General features: G+C 40.3%; 1 protein-coding gene across 1 annotated transcript in view; it reads left to right on the top strand.

Annotated features, from left to right (window-relative positions):
* Positions 1-15,213, top strand: part of MRPS9 (mitochondrial ribosomal protein S9) — a 49,776-nt gene that overhangs the window by 14,725 nt on the left and 19,838 nt on the right. The window contains exons 3-5 of the mRNA XM_018562978.1: positions 5,367-5,429; positions 6,257-6,287; positions 11,587-11,666. Coding sequence (XP_018418480.1) covers positions 5,367-5,429; positions 6,257-6,287; positions 11,587-11,666 — 174 coding nt within the window. The remainder of the gene's footprint in view (positions 1-5,366; positions 5,430-6,256; positions 6,288-11,586; positions 11,667-15,213) is intronic.

Raw genomic sequence — 15,213 nt, 5'->3', positions numbered from 1 at the left:
CGGGTGACACCGACTGCATCTGTCAGAGGTAGCCCACATGTTATCGTACATGGAACAATTACATGTGGTTTGGGATAGATGATTACTCCTGGATGCAGGATAGATGTGTCCTTGGACATTCAGAATCCCAGAACTCGGTATAAATCCCCCATGTGGATGGGGTCTTAGAAACTTGCTGATCTCGTTCCCTGGAATAAACTAAACCTGCCATGGTGAGAAATGTGGGGGGCGCCATTGCTAACCTCCTTTTGAAAACACTAGTTGCTTGGTTGTTATGATCACTTATTGACTTCAGTATTTTCTGAATCACTGACTCAGGATAAGTATGCAGATCAGGAAAGCAAAAGAACAATCCAAATGAAAAGCTGTAGTCTGCAAACTTGTTTTTGGTCAGTGTTTTAAAATGTTAAAACTAGAGGGTCAGTTTGTTGGGATCTTTCCCGGCTGCAGCATGGCTCTGCACTGTGGACTTGTAGCTGGATATATGCTGACTTTGGGTCACAGGAGTACATTATTAAATGTGCTCCTGTGACCCAAAAGAGAACTAAAGCCAAAAAAAAGTTTGGCCATTGTTTTCTTTTAAACACTGCCATGTTTATAAAGCAGTGGATCTGAAATTCACCTATCATTCACTGCAGGTGAATCAATCACTATAATTTAAACTCACATGTACCCAGAAGATACACATACAGTAAATGTTTGGTGAATGGCACATTCACTGCCTTCAAAATATACTCCTTTTGAGTATGCTGTTGAGAATCTGAGGTTTACATTTGCCATGTGGTGGTCAGTTTATTTTCCTTGCATAACAGTAAAACATTCTAGGATCATTGAAATAAAATGATACTTGTTTATTTACAAATAGACCATTTAATATTTTAAGTAAGCACGCAGTGGCCCAGTGTGTTTTTATTGGTTCACGGTTACATTTTCTGACTTTTGCTTCTCACTCCGTTTCTGGCTTATTTCTAACTCTTAAACCCTGTGGCTTCTATCTTTTTGAAGTTGAGTCCAAAACTTCAGAATCTCCCCTGCTGATGTCTGGTGGGGAACACTCAACTGTCCTGGAGACGTCCAAAACTTAATTGAAATCTGTATTCATTCTCACAGAAGAGTGATGTTATTTATTGCATACATAAAAGTATACTTGTATGATAAAGAAATCTGTACTTACCAAATATGTGGTAGCATGCAATACCTGCTTAAAGCTCAACCTCTGCTTAAAGGTGTGTGTGTGTGTGTGTGTGTTTCCCAGCACACTCACCAGCCAGCATGCAGAAAAACTTGTCTCACCGCTAAGGTTAAAAACAGAGGTTTAGATGCATGTCTTCTGCAGAAAATGTGAAAGCCGCACAGCTGCGCCAAGGCACCTCCTATATAGTGCGGTCCTAGCTCTAACCTATGAGAGTCTCCATCTTGGAGCACATGTAGCGAAAGATAAAATTGGGTGCAGGTTTGTCAGGAGGAAGCCCAACCTCCTTAAAGGCACAGGGACACACAAGGGACCCCGCACATCACAACGGCAGCTGAGACCCCCAGTGTGTCACTGCACCAAATCAGTCAAGCAAAACAAATGGCAAACACACTCATCAACTCAGAACCAGCGTTAAAGCAAGGTGCACATGGAAGGGCTTTTTACAATACAACAGCAAAAAGTTTCCCAGCACACTCACCAGCCAGCATGCAAAAAAAACTTGTCTCACAGCTAAGGTTAAAAAACAGAGGTTTAGATACACGTCTTCTGCAGAAAATGTGAAAGCCACACCGCCTCGTCAAGGCACCTCTGTGTAGTGCGGTCCTAACTCTAACCTATGAGAGTCTCCATCTTGGAGCACATGTAGCAAAAGATAAAATATAGTATAGACATACACACACAAATATTACATTGTTAATGCCTATTGACCTTTACACTCTGTTGTTAACCAATGGAGCTTAATCAATGACACCCCTTCCCCAGCTTCCTGATTGGACTGTGAAGGAGCATCACCACAACTATGAGGACATTGCTCTGCTTTTCTCCCAATGTTAGATTGACAGCACTAAGCAATGCATTAGAGCCCTGACATCTTTAGCATTACTCTACCCTCTCTGTATCAGCACTGCTTTGTACAGGGCTTACAAGAAGCTAATATAAAAGCAGTGATTCATTTACTGGATTACAGTCTCACATCAGGGCTGCTGTAAACCAGAAATAAGACCACCTGTAAATGGATTGCATTGGAAGAAAAATAGATATACTAATAACCGAAGTACATTTTTTCACCCCTCGGGTAGCAATGGCTGGTTATGACCAATAGTGTTACCTTACTACAGTAAAATACAATAGGTTGCTACATATCTAAATGGGACTATATCTCCAGAAATATATATGTAAATACAGACTGCTTTCAGACATATCAGTACAGATTGATCAAAATGTGCAGGTTCTTTAATGTATTTTAGGTACTGGAAATACATTACCTAATGAAGGTAAAAACAAATTAAATGGAACATTGTCTAAAAAATTCCATGTAGATGTGCTTCCGATTCATTATTTCTGCATATCATAGATGCCGTGTAGTGCAGAAACTCTTGCTAGCTCTTTTTCACCCCACCTCTCTTTGACATGATAGAACATAAGTTATTTATTGCACGTTCCTCTAATGATGAGGGCATGGGAAAACAAATGCGTTGCAGACATTGATGTATCTTTTCACCCAGACTTGGTAAGTTGATAATCACAAATTTGTAATTGTCAACTTTTTACTGCTGTGTAATTAATCCATAATTTCCTTTTGGGTATGATTGAATTATGTTTGCCACATATCCATCAATGCCATATTCTTTATTCTAAGAGTCATTATCATAAATCAGTATATTATATATCAAAGAATCAGGATCTTAGCCAATTATAAAAAGTTCTTGGAGCTATCGGGAGCTTATCCAATATTATGATGACAATCTAAGGCACCAATAAGCCAAATCAGACATAACTCAGAGTTTGAACTTGATATGATGCTTAACAGATCATTATGCTATTCTTCACAAGTTTTAGTTTTATGTTCTTGGCAGTCTTTTTAAAATATATTTTAGGTAAAATAAAATATTTAATGTGAACGTGCAAAGGAGTGGAAGTAATGTCTTTATAATGGTTGTAGCTGCTTGAAGTGACACAGGTCTATTCCATATCGTTTTGCTTGCTTAGATATGAGCAGCATTTATTTTTATGATCTTTATTTATACAAGGAAGACGCTCTTCTTTCACAATGCCAGGTGGTCTGCAAACACCATTCCAGTGTTTGAGGGTCTGAAATAAAAGCTCTGCAGAATAATAGAAAATTATATCAAAAAGGAGATTCACCATTTTGGCTACATAGAGCCCTAACAGTGTGTGCATAAAATCTACATAAAAACAGAATACAATGATTTGCAAATCTCACAAAGCCATATTTTATTCACAATAGAAAATACAAAACATATCAAATGTTTAAACTGAGAAAATATACCATTTGAAGAAAAAAATCAGGTAATTTTGAAACTGATGGCAGCAACACATCTCAAAAAAGTTGGGGCAGGGCAACAAAAAGCTGGCAAAGTAAAGTGGTACTAATAAGGAAGAGCTGGAAGAACATCTTGCATCTAATTAGGTTGATTGTCAACAGGTCAGTAATATAATTTGGTATAAAAAGAGCATCTTAGAGAGTCAGAATGTCTCAGAAGTAAAGATGGGCAGAGGTTCACCAATCTGTGAAAAGCTGCATCAAAAATTGTCAAACAATTTCTAATCTTCCTCAGCCTAAAATTGCAAAGACTTTAAATATATCATCATCTACAGTACACAATATCAAAAGGTTCAGAGAATCTGGAGAAATCTCTGCGCAAGGGACAAGGCTGAAATGCAATATTGGATGCCTGTGATCTTCGGGCCCTCAGACGGCACTGCATTAAAAACAGGCATGATTCTGTGATGGACATCACTGCATGGGATCAGGAATACTTCCAAAAATCACTGTCTGTGAGCACAATTTTCCATGCCATCCACAAATGCAAGTTAAGACTCTATCATGCAAAGAAGAAGCCTTATCTGAACCTGATTCAGAAAAGCTGCCGTCTTCTCTGGGTCAAAGCTCATTTAAAATAGACTGTTGTAAAGTGTAAAACTGTTCTGTGGTCCGACAAATCGAAATTTGACATTCTTTTTGTCAACCGTGGGTGGCGTGTCCTCTGGACTAAAGAGGAGAGGGACCTTTCGGATTGTTATTAGCGCTCCTTTCAAAATTCTGCATCTGTGATAGTATGGGAGTGCATTAGTGTGTATGGAATGGGCAGCTTGCACAGAAAGGCACCATCAATGCTGAAAGATGTATGCAGGTTTTAGAGCACTCAGCATGGCTTCGTAGTAGAAAAGTCCGGGTGCTTAACTGGCCTGCCTGCAGTCCCAGACCTTTACCAATTGAAAACATATTAGGTGCATCTCTCAATGGAAAAATACGACAAAGAAGTTAGATCCTAAATCAGGCAAGAATGGAACAACATTGCTCTCCCACAACTCCAGCAACTGGTCTCTTCAGTTCCCAGACGTTTACACACTTGTTAAAAGAGGAGGGGATGCTACACCATGGTAAACATGGCCCTGACCCAGATTTTTTGGGACATGTTGCTGCCATCAATTATTGTTTTTTTTCCTAAAATGATGCAATTTCTCAGTTTAAACATTTAATATGTTTTCTGTTGTGAATAAAATATGAGTTTATGAGAGTTGCAAATCTTTGCACCCTGTTTTTATGTAGATTTGACACTTTTTTTGGAATTGGGGGTGTTAGTCTCCATTTACCCTACCCAAAAGAGAAAAATCTGTTTTGACACAAACAGGGTTATTCACTGAGCTGCCGGAGGCAGCCGATTGAATAACCGAGCCTTAGTGAAGTGAGCCACACAACGTTCGGCTATTCACTGCGGCTCAGTACGGCTGATTTCAGCCATACATCGGCTGCCCTCAGCCGTACATGCTCTGCATGTACAGCTGAGCCGAAGTGCAGAAGGACTTCGACTCAGCCGATCCAAAATCTGGATCGACTGAGCCGAAGCTCCGGCAGCTCACTCGCTGCCGTTCACCCCTATTCACAAAGGGGGCCAAATGGCAGTGAGTGACCTCGGCCACCTTCGGGAGCTGTACAGGCTATAGTGAGTAGCCTGTACTTCGACTGAACCGAAGGGCTACCACAACCGAAGCTAGCCGAAGGATCAGCCGAAGCTTCGGCTGATCCTTTGGCTAGCTTTGTAAATAACCGCCAAAGTGTTTTTGGATTTTTCAATAGTGAGCACTTTACTTGATCAAGGCCACTATAAATGTGTGTAAATACATATTTTCTATTTTTGTTTTCCAGAAAGCCATAGCATACCTCTTTCCCTCTGGATTATTTGAGAAGAAAGCCCGACCAGCTATGCAGGTATTCATTATTTTAATGAAATATTCTTTATTTAGATTTTTGGTTATACAGCAGGTAAGAAAACATTGACAGAGTGTTGAGATACAACGGTATAGCCACAAAATGGAGCAGTTAAGTAATATTAACTATGATCCAGGGACATGTTACAACTGATTGTAATTGTACATTTTGATATCGTGCCTGCAGAACCCTGGATACTTGTGGTTTAAGTTTAATGATAGGGAACCATCTTAGACTAGCATAGGGCATGTATTATCGGGAGAAGATCGTTGAGGCATTAAGGTGAAGTGCCCTATTGTTTGGGGGGGTTTTACTTTTTTCAATGTGTTCTCTGCATACTGTAATGTGTTGGGCAGTTCTTTTACTGGTTTTCTTACCATGGAAGGGCAATATTTGCCAGAACCTACAGAATAATATTGCTAAAGAATGGACTTTACATTTACACTCCATAGTCTAAGGTTATTTCCTATACGGTATTTAATCATTCCACAACTTTACAGCTCAGAATCTTATACTTTAGATTATTATGGTCGTTTTTTAATTCTGTAAATAAGCCCTGACCAGAAATTGTGTGCCTGCTCCAGAATGGGCAAGGCTGGGTGGTGATAGTGGGGTTAGGGTGGAACACAGGTGCGATGGTGAGGGGGAGGCATGCAGACACATTGGTGAGGTGGTGACCAGGAAGTATGGGGATGTTAGGGGTGCAGGTGTGGTGGTGAGAACAGGGGAGAGGTTAGGGTTCAGAATTGTGGTGGAGGGTTTTTATTGTCTTTTTCCAGTTTTGTAAATATATACTTATGTACAACTTTTTCTCTTTTTTTCTACAGCACCCTGATGACATTTTTCCAAAGCAGCTAGGTAAGTAAACATAGGTCATTGTGTCTTCTAGTAGATAGTCGCATTTAGATGCACTTTTCTTAGTAATTTTGAAGACATTTTACAACCCATCCAAGTATTCTCAGTTCTTAAAGGGGTTCTAAACCCTCCGTTTTTTTTGCCTATGTCTACTGCTAGCAAGCAGTAGATATAGGCAAGAAGTTTAAAAAAAAAACAAAACCTGCTTGAACTGGTTTTAAACTTACCTCGTTATCGCTGCTTGCTCCCGCGCGCTGCTCGCTCCCGCGCCGAGAATCAGGACGTGATCCTACGGCCGCAAAGGATCTTGGGGCGGGCGCATGCGCAGTTCCGATTCTCGGCCGGGAGACGAGCAGAGACGCAAGGTAAGTCTATGGACGCGTGCACCCGCCTGCAGACACCGCTGGATCGGAGAGACAGAGCAGTCAGCGCTGGATCGGAGAGCCGCCGCACTGCTGGAGGGACACATGAAAACATGGGGAAAGAAGAGGAAGATCAGAATAAGAGACATCATTTTAAAGTGACATTAAACCCTCAGATTTTTTAACATAAACCAATACTGTAATGTGTGCCTTCCTGTAATCCGTGGTAGTTTCCCTTCTCTTTGCTGCTCTTCCTTTTAAATCCTCATGTCTTCTCATGCTTGGGGAGAACTCCCCTTTTCAGCTCAGGGCCTTTTCCTGTAGTGCTGGCTCAGGTTACAAGCCTATACAAACCTATACACAGACACCGTGTATCCATTCCTGAGACAAGGCAGTCTGCTGCAAAACAAAAGTTCTGCAGAGCATGAGAACAGATACAGATTTAAAAGGAAGAGCAGCAAAGAGAAGGGAAACAACCATGCATTACAGTAAGGCACACATTACAGTATTGTTTTATGTTACAATCTGAGGGTTTAATGTCACTTTAACAGAAGAAGCTACTCGGATGAGTGATGAAAAGTTTCAAAGTTACTAAACAATTAAATGTGACTAACTGCTATGGGCTATACTAGGACATGGATAAAGAAAATCCTTCACAAGCAAAGATAACTGGGGGGAACAGGCATTTATTATTAAAATACTGTATAAGTGGAGATCTGGAAAAAATAGAGGTTGATTCTACTGTTTCTTGCCTTAACAAGTCCCTAACCATTCCGGTGGGTGACGTCTCAGCCTTTAAACGCCTTGAGGGTTTGTTCAAGGCTTCCTTTGCCATTTTTTGGTCGACCATGCAGAAGCCAGCAGTGGTTTCTATGGAGGTGAGACAGACCCTGGCAGCCTGGACCCAGCGTATCGCCTGTGATCCTGATTCCATTACGATGGAACTCTTGACCTAAAGCATTTGAAACTTTTATCTGTGGCTTTCTTCTATTGGGTGAACAGCTTAGCTGACACTTTGCATCGGCTCTCTAGACTTGTACTCCTCTCAGTTCAGTTGCAAAAACTCATGTGGCTTAAGTGCTAGTGAGTGGAACTAGCTTGTAAGAAATGCTTTGGGAGGATCCCTCTCATGGGAGAACATCTCTTCGAAGAAGACTTGGATGCCTTCATCAAAAATGTAACTAGTGGTAAGAGCGCTCTCTTACACAGGAAACTGAAACCTAACCTAACCTTACAGAAGTGGGATAGAGACATCCAGGACCTGTGGGTACACTCAGTAGTTTCCAAGGGCTACAAACTGAAATTTTTTTCCTAACCTCCTTCTTGAATTTATGACATTCAATCTGCCTACTTCCCTTTGGCTATCTCTCACTATCTGGAATACCTGGGCCTTCTCCTGGAAATGAACCAGACCCAGGGGCTTCTTCCCCAGGTGAAGATTCTGTGTTTTGCAGGTGCGGACCCTACAAGTCAAAGCCCAGTCCTTGGAGAGGGTCTGCAAGAGGGTTCTGGGTCTGATGGTGGCCTCATTTGAGGTGAGGTTGTCGTTTGCCAAGTTTTACTTCGGACCGCTTCAGCTGAGGATCCTACCTGTGTTGGAAAAACAGTCTCACTTTCTATATTATCAGATGTGTCTGTTGGCCAAGCTGAAGCTCCGATCCAGCATTGGAGACAGCAAAGTCCTTCCTTCCAGTGCAGTGGATGATACTGACGATGGATGACAGCCTGTTGGGCTGGGAAGGTGTTCTCAGGACCTCGAAGGTACATGGGACGTGGTTGGCGAGGGAATCCAGATAATCTATCAATGTTCTGAAGCTGAGAGCCATTCGACTCTCCCTGCGGAACTGGACATGCTATCTTTCGGTGAAGTCCGACAATGCCACAGCTATGGCCTACATCAAAAATTAAGAAGGGATTAGAAGTCATGCCGCTCAAAGGGAAGCAGACATGATTATGGCTTGGGCAGAATGTCCTGTTTCATGCACATTTCAGGAGTGGAGAGTTAGAAGGTGGACTTTCTCAGTCCGCAGCATTTGGACTTAGGAGAGTGGTCTGTCCCAAACAGAACGATTCGTTTTAAATTAAGTTGTTAATTATTTCTTCTTTAAGTATTTGTTTAATGTGCAGATTACTTTATATACAAGGGCTTACAGTATGTGAGCAATGTAGTAGTTTGCTATTTGTATTTCTTCATATTACATAGAGGCAATATCACAAAGATAATCTCCTTGATTAAGAGTCAGAATTGCCTATGGTGCCCGTAGCTAGCTGTAAAATAACCCTGAAAGTTTTAACCTAATTGGTTTCCAAGTAGCATATACTCAGTTATTACATTTTGACAGATGAGTTCAAAGTCATTTCTAAGATGCGTTTTAGCTAGGAAGAAATGAATGCAGTTTTTTTTATAGACATAAAGCAAGTGACTGGCACTCAACAAGACATTAAAGTGGACCTTTACCCCCTTTCACTAAAAATCACAGCAGCATACAGCTCTGCATACTGATTTAAAATCCTCTTACATTCATTAGTTAAACAAACCTTGTTTTTTATTTACCTGAAAATAGCGTTCATCTACTTCCTGGTCCAGTTCTGGCACAAATGATGTTTGTGCTAAAGCATTGCATCCTGGGAAGGTTACATCAGCAGAACACTGCTGGGAAATCTCATCTGTAATCTCATGAGATCTCAGGCAAGGCATTTTCCTCCCCTGAGATGATGTGCATGGTCACATGTCCTAGTCACATGTGCCAGATTTTAAGGAAGTAAATGAAGATCTAGTAATCTGCCCTTAGTAAAAACGGCCACTGTCAGAAGACTGGGAAAGAAAAGAGAAATAAGGTACGCAAAGAATACAAAGCCGGCAATTATCTAGCAGTATGTGTTAGTAGATTGTCATTCCTAAACATTTCTAAAGGTGTATTTGTTGTTATTTTAACCCCTTCATGACTGAGCTTGTTTTTTAGTTTCTGTTCGTAAATGACTGACACACTTTTTACATTTTTGCTGTGTGATTCTTCCACGTCAGAAATGTACTTTCTTACAAAGCGCACCCACACATATTATATATTGTTTTTTAGAGGACAGATAGGGCTACATATTTATATCACATATGTGTGTCTAACGCCTCACTTAGGACAAATAAAATATAAAAAAAGAGGAAAAAATGTAAAAAACACACTTTTTTCCCAGTTTGATTTGTAGTATTTTTTTTTACAAAACCAGCACAGCTAAAAAAAATGCAATACATTGAAAATACAATGAATGAAATACATTCATTTATTTGTCCCTTATTTTTATTTTTTTTTACACTTTTCACAATTTTTTTTAACTTAAAAATGTTATTTTTTTTATTTAATTATATCAAACAGTCATTGTGAATTAATCTCACTATTACTGCTTGATAAATTAGTACATTTTTGGTTATTATCAGAGGCTGCTTCAAACTTCAGAACAGCCGATAATAAGTTAGTGACACTGATCCTGCAGCAGTTCAGGATTCAGCTGTCACTAGTTTTCTGATTGTTCCAACAACCATCAGAAAACTGAAACATTCTACTTTCAGGAATAGATACATTATGTATCTATTGCTGAAAGTGAAAGGCAAAAAAAAAAGCCAATATAGCTTGAGAGAGATATCTCTCGATCTATACGAGCTGTCAGAATGCCGGCAAGAGCCGGCATGTGTGCCCGCTCTGCTTTGACTCTCAGACAACCATTATTAAGGTATCGGGTGTCTGAAAAAGGTTAACCCTTTCATTAATGGATGCCTCTAAACTGAGGGATACATTAATGAATGGTAACCGCTGATTCTCAGCGGTTACCAGCCTTCTAGTGCAGCAAATAACTTGTCATGTACAGTGTACGTGACAAGTCATTTGGTCCCTTTGTGGCGGGACGTACAGTGTACGTCTCCCGTCACGAAGGGGTTAGAGATATGGGTAAAGGTCCGCTTTAATACCAGGGACAGCCAGGCAGTTAACATTTTCGTAAGAAGTTAAACGGTCCTTTTCTTCTCTACCATAGGGTTGCAAAAGCCCTTAAAGAACTTGCTTACCTTTGTTGCATTAACCACTTTGCTGGGATCACACACTGGTGGGTCGTGTGACCAGATGCATATACTAGGGTTAATTTAGCATTTTGTATTTTATTTTTTTTTAAACTAGAGATGCACTCCTATTTTTCCTTTTCACTTTGCACTGCCATGAAAAAGTATGCTAGGTAAAATATTCCTTTTCGTTGCTTGAGTTTTGCAGCTGTGTGTGGGTAAGTGGATCATACCTGCACAGCAAAGTTACTTCCTATACCTGACCCTTTGCCTAAAAGCCAAAAATGACATTACAGAGTGGTCAAATGTACAGACAGTCTGACTGCCTGCAGGCAGTTGAGAAGTCCAGCGTTTCCATAAACAAAAATGGTCACATTGCGCTACCTTTTGTGTTTAAGCCTAGGGAGAGAGGTGCCAAACACACTCCTTCAAATGCTGGCTTATCAAAGAACAAAACCATAGGAATCAGACAAGGTTTTCCTGTCTTTCAAATTCCTTCTCCATTAGGTGTTGGCGAGAAGCGCCAGCTGGGACCTCATAGACACCTCATGTCTTATGGGTTGCTGTGGTCTTACAGCATTATATAAGGTGAAAAGCTATTGAGTCGAGCAAAACCAGCATTCACAGCTATAAGAATGAAACCGCAGTTTTTTTTAGAGTTTTTTTTTTTTATTTATTTATTTATTTTTTAGAGTTCTCTACAGGAAAGACAGTAATTTATATTATCATAAAAGATATTTGTAAATTCAGATTTAAATAATGCACAATATTGACATTTGACTCCTGTTAACATACCATCAGCTACAAGAATACAGTTGCATTTCTGTAAATAAGTAGTGTAATTAACACCTCTGTTTAGTGGATGTCTAAAAGTGCTTTGTTTTTATCCCATCAGCAATTCAGTGGGGAGAAGACCAGCGCCCGTTCCACTTTCTATTTTACACTGGCAAGCAGGAGTTTTACTCATTAATGCACGTGAGTATCTTATGCTGCATGAGGAATTGTGCAAGCTGTACGCCAAGCATTAAATTACACTAGGGACTTTTTCAAATAGGCTCTGGGTCTCTGCATTTTATTTCCAAGACAATGAGTAAATGCCTAGAAAACCTTTTAGTGCAGGATTTCACGGTGACGCTGGGCAGGGAATGATTGGGTTTGCAGTCTTCCCTTTGCCTGATATTGTTTAATATAATGATTTTCCTAGAATGGAGATTAGCTGCTCATTTCTTGCAAGTACAGTTTTTTGTACTAAGTTTGGAGGACTGTAAAGAGCAGTCGTCACAGAAGTATTCATCTAATATGGCCCATAAATAAAGCAGAAGCTTAAAGCAAATTTGTAAACAAGTAAACTTATTCCTATTAGGTATTGGGTTAAGGGGGGTAGACTTGGCACTTCTTCGATGACAAAGGTTTTACTTTGCTTTGGAAGTGTGGTGTTTATGACCTGTTTTAGTCATGTGTACCTCCGTCTTGATTATTGTTGCCTTGAAAGTGCTTGCAGCCTAGGGCTGAGGTATAACTGTTATCCTGGGAAAAGAACTGGCACAACAAGAGAAACCTAAATAGAAGACATGATTGGTAATCTGGTTTGGCACTGGTCTTTTTCCAACCAAATCCAGCCATCTTCTTAGTGTTGAATAAAGTTAAGAAATAGCTGTAAAAAATAAGTCAAGGCAACTGGACCTGCAGTAGAAAAATACAGCAAGTCCAGTTGCCTTGACTTATTTTTTAAAGATATACCATGACCTGGATGAATGAGAACCTTCACAGATAAAGTTGAGAAATGTTAGAACTTTTGCTAGGGTTTTAAAGATGTCTGTAGTCACACTGAGATTTTCCTTCACTTCTGTCACAACCTTTCTACAACTTTTTGATAAAGTCAGCTAACTGAACCATAGAAACTTTTTGATTGATTAATGGATTAGTTGGCCATATTATACGCTTGCCACTTTTAGAGAAGTGCCACACTTCTGCTTACAGATAATCTGTAATTGAGAAATGCTCTGTAATTGAGAAAGTGATATCCAAGTCATCGAAGGTTTTTAGGCCATTTCAAATCCTGATTAAATCACTTACAATGGATGCTGCTCATTGATGTGTAAAAGTTTTAGATTTACAGCATAGACCTTTGACACCTTTTCACATGTCCTTACTGACCCACATGGAATACATCATTTCCGGTTTTAAAGAAAACAACAAACTCTGCACTTCACGACCATAGTCTTTTATGTGTCTTTTCTTTCTTTCCTTTGGTTGGAACCTCGACCCACTCCCTGATTATCTGTTCCATCAGTTCGTTGAGGTTTTGGTTTAAATTTTTGTCCTGGTTCTTTATACCCTATAATGTGTGTTACTTCATACGTGCCCAATACATCCAGATTGTATATTGTCACTACACATCATTAGCAGCTATAGGTAGTTTCTATGACTCTATGTAACTAGTTTTCATGCAAGTTACTGCTGTTGATGTGAACACGTCTACGACTCTCACTCTGTGGACGTAGTATGTTTCAATTTATACTGTATTATTGAAAATCTTAATAAAAACTATCTGCTTAAAAAAAAAAAAAGTTTTAGATTCCTGCAAAATCAGCTGGTGCCCTGAGCACTGGCCCTGATATCCTGTTTTAGGGTGGCTTCTTTTTTTTGCTGGGTCCTATGGAGCCACCTCTGTGCTAATAAACTGTCTGTGTTTCCACAAGCACAGCAAGGCAAGCCACTTACCTGCTCCTCTCTCCTCCTTTCTCCAAGATAGTAGATGCACAGCTGCTGTAGATTGCACTTTGCCTTGCAATCTTGTATTTGACAGGAAGTTCAGGGAATCAGAGCGAGGGGAGTTGTAGCCAGCCGTTCAGAAATATGATGACTTTTAAGTGCTTGGGCAAAGGTTTATAGAAATACTTTGCTGGGCATTGTATATTTGTTAGATCTGGATTCATTATTGAAAAGAGTTTGAGAGTTTAATACTATTTTAAGCTAACCAGAATGTTGTAGACACCTGCATTTTTCTATTTCATATATGTGAAGAACACCCAGCTCGAAAATTAGGTGATTAAGTAATTTGGAATAGAACATGACAAAATGAATGCAGACAATTGTGTTTTCTTTCTTATCCAGACATCCATTGAGGTACACAGGAAATATTTTACCAATTCTTTGTGCTATACTGCCAGCTACAGGAGAATTGAACACTGGCAATAAAAAAAACCTGTAATTGCCAGCCAATGATCATTCTTCCTGCTAGCTGTTTTGATACTAAAGCTTTTAGGTTTTTATATTTTTCTTCACTGAGAGGCTGTCTTTATTCTAGATCTTTGTGGGGTTTTTTTTTTTTTTTTAATTTCTGAATTCCTTGGTTTTAAAAGTGGGTCCTGCATCCCCTCTCTGCCCCCTGCACGGGTGCCGCCAGCAGCTTATCCGCTGCTGTGGAGTTACCCATGCGTGCTTGTTCTCGGCTATGCCCGCAGTAGCTGTGTGTGTCCATAGACACACACAGCCCTGCGACAGGCCACACCCCTCTTCTCCACCCAACAAGTTAGTTGACGGCAGAAGGAGCCTATAGCTCCTCTGCCCTCATTTTCCTCCTCAACCAAGTAAAAAAACGCCCAGCCTTTAATACTACTTTAACCTATCCTTGCTAAAACCCTTTTTCTTTTTTCTTTTTCTTTCTTTTTTTTTTCCCTTAAACATTTTTCTTCTTTTTTTAAACTTCTTCACTACATCACAGCTAGAGCTGGTCTCTTTGATTGCAGCTATCCAATGCAACCATCCTCAGCCTGTTTTTTGGAGTGTCTTGTCTAGACCCCTGGACTAGATAGCCTAAATGTGACTTTCGGGCAATGGGTCTTTTATAGTTCACTTACAAACTCCGTTCTAGTAAAAGTTTGGCCACAAAGTGCTTTCCAGGTCCAGGGCTACTGGCATTGCCTCAGATATTGTCCTGTCTCTAAAAACTCGCTTTATAAGTCAGCTGATTGAACTGTGTACTGAAGGTTACCTCATATACTAGGGGCACTGGGCTCCTTTAAAATTCCCCTTTTCCTGACGGTTTCCACATGTGGAAAGGGTTAACACTGTGGGATCAAGTGCTGATATCATACGCTGGGTGGAGTATCTATTCCCACCATAGAGTGTGACGGAAGTAGCTCTCCATGGCTGCTCCTGCTTGTAAAGAGCCATGCACACCTTCAGTCTCCAATTTGTTCCTGCTGCCTCCTAGAGTGCTGCGTGCAACATGCCTACTGACGGTGCCAACTTCTGCAGCCTTGAATCTTGTAGCCTATTCCATCATCAGATCCTCTTTACCTCCATGGGGTATGGCAGGTTCCTCTGCCTTTTTGGCGGAGGTTTTAGCTACAGTCTTGCGAGACTTTATGGGCCAAATCATCCAGTTATTTGCCACAAGCGCACTCCCACACCTTCCCCTGCAAGCTTTCCTCAGCATGAAGGTGTGTCCCCACTTTCCAGAATGTGGGGGGGGGGGGGGGGGTTTTTTTTTCGTTTTTTTTTTTTTTTTTTTTTT

This window comes from Nanorana parkeri, unplaced genomic scaffold, assembly GCF_000935625.1.
Source record: "Nanorana parkeri isolate BGI_ZX_2015 unplaced genomic scaffold, ASM93562v1 scaffold21, whole genome shotgun sequence".
In the NCBI taxonomy this organism is placed as follows: domain Eukaryota; kingdom Metazoa; phylum Chordata; class Amphibia; order Anura; family Dicroglossidae; genus Nanorana; species Nanorana parkeri.
The sequence above is the reverse complement of the archived record's forward strand: the minus strand, read 5'-3'. Positions and strand labels throughout refer to the sequence as shown.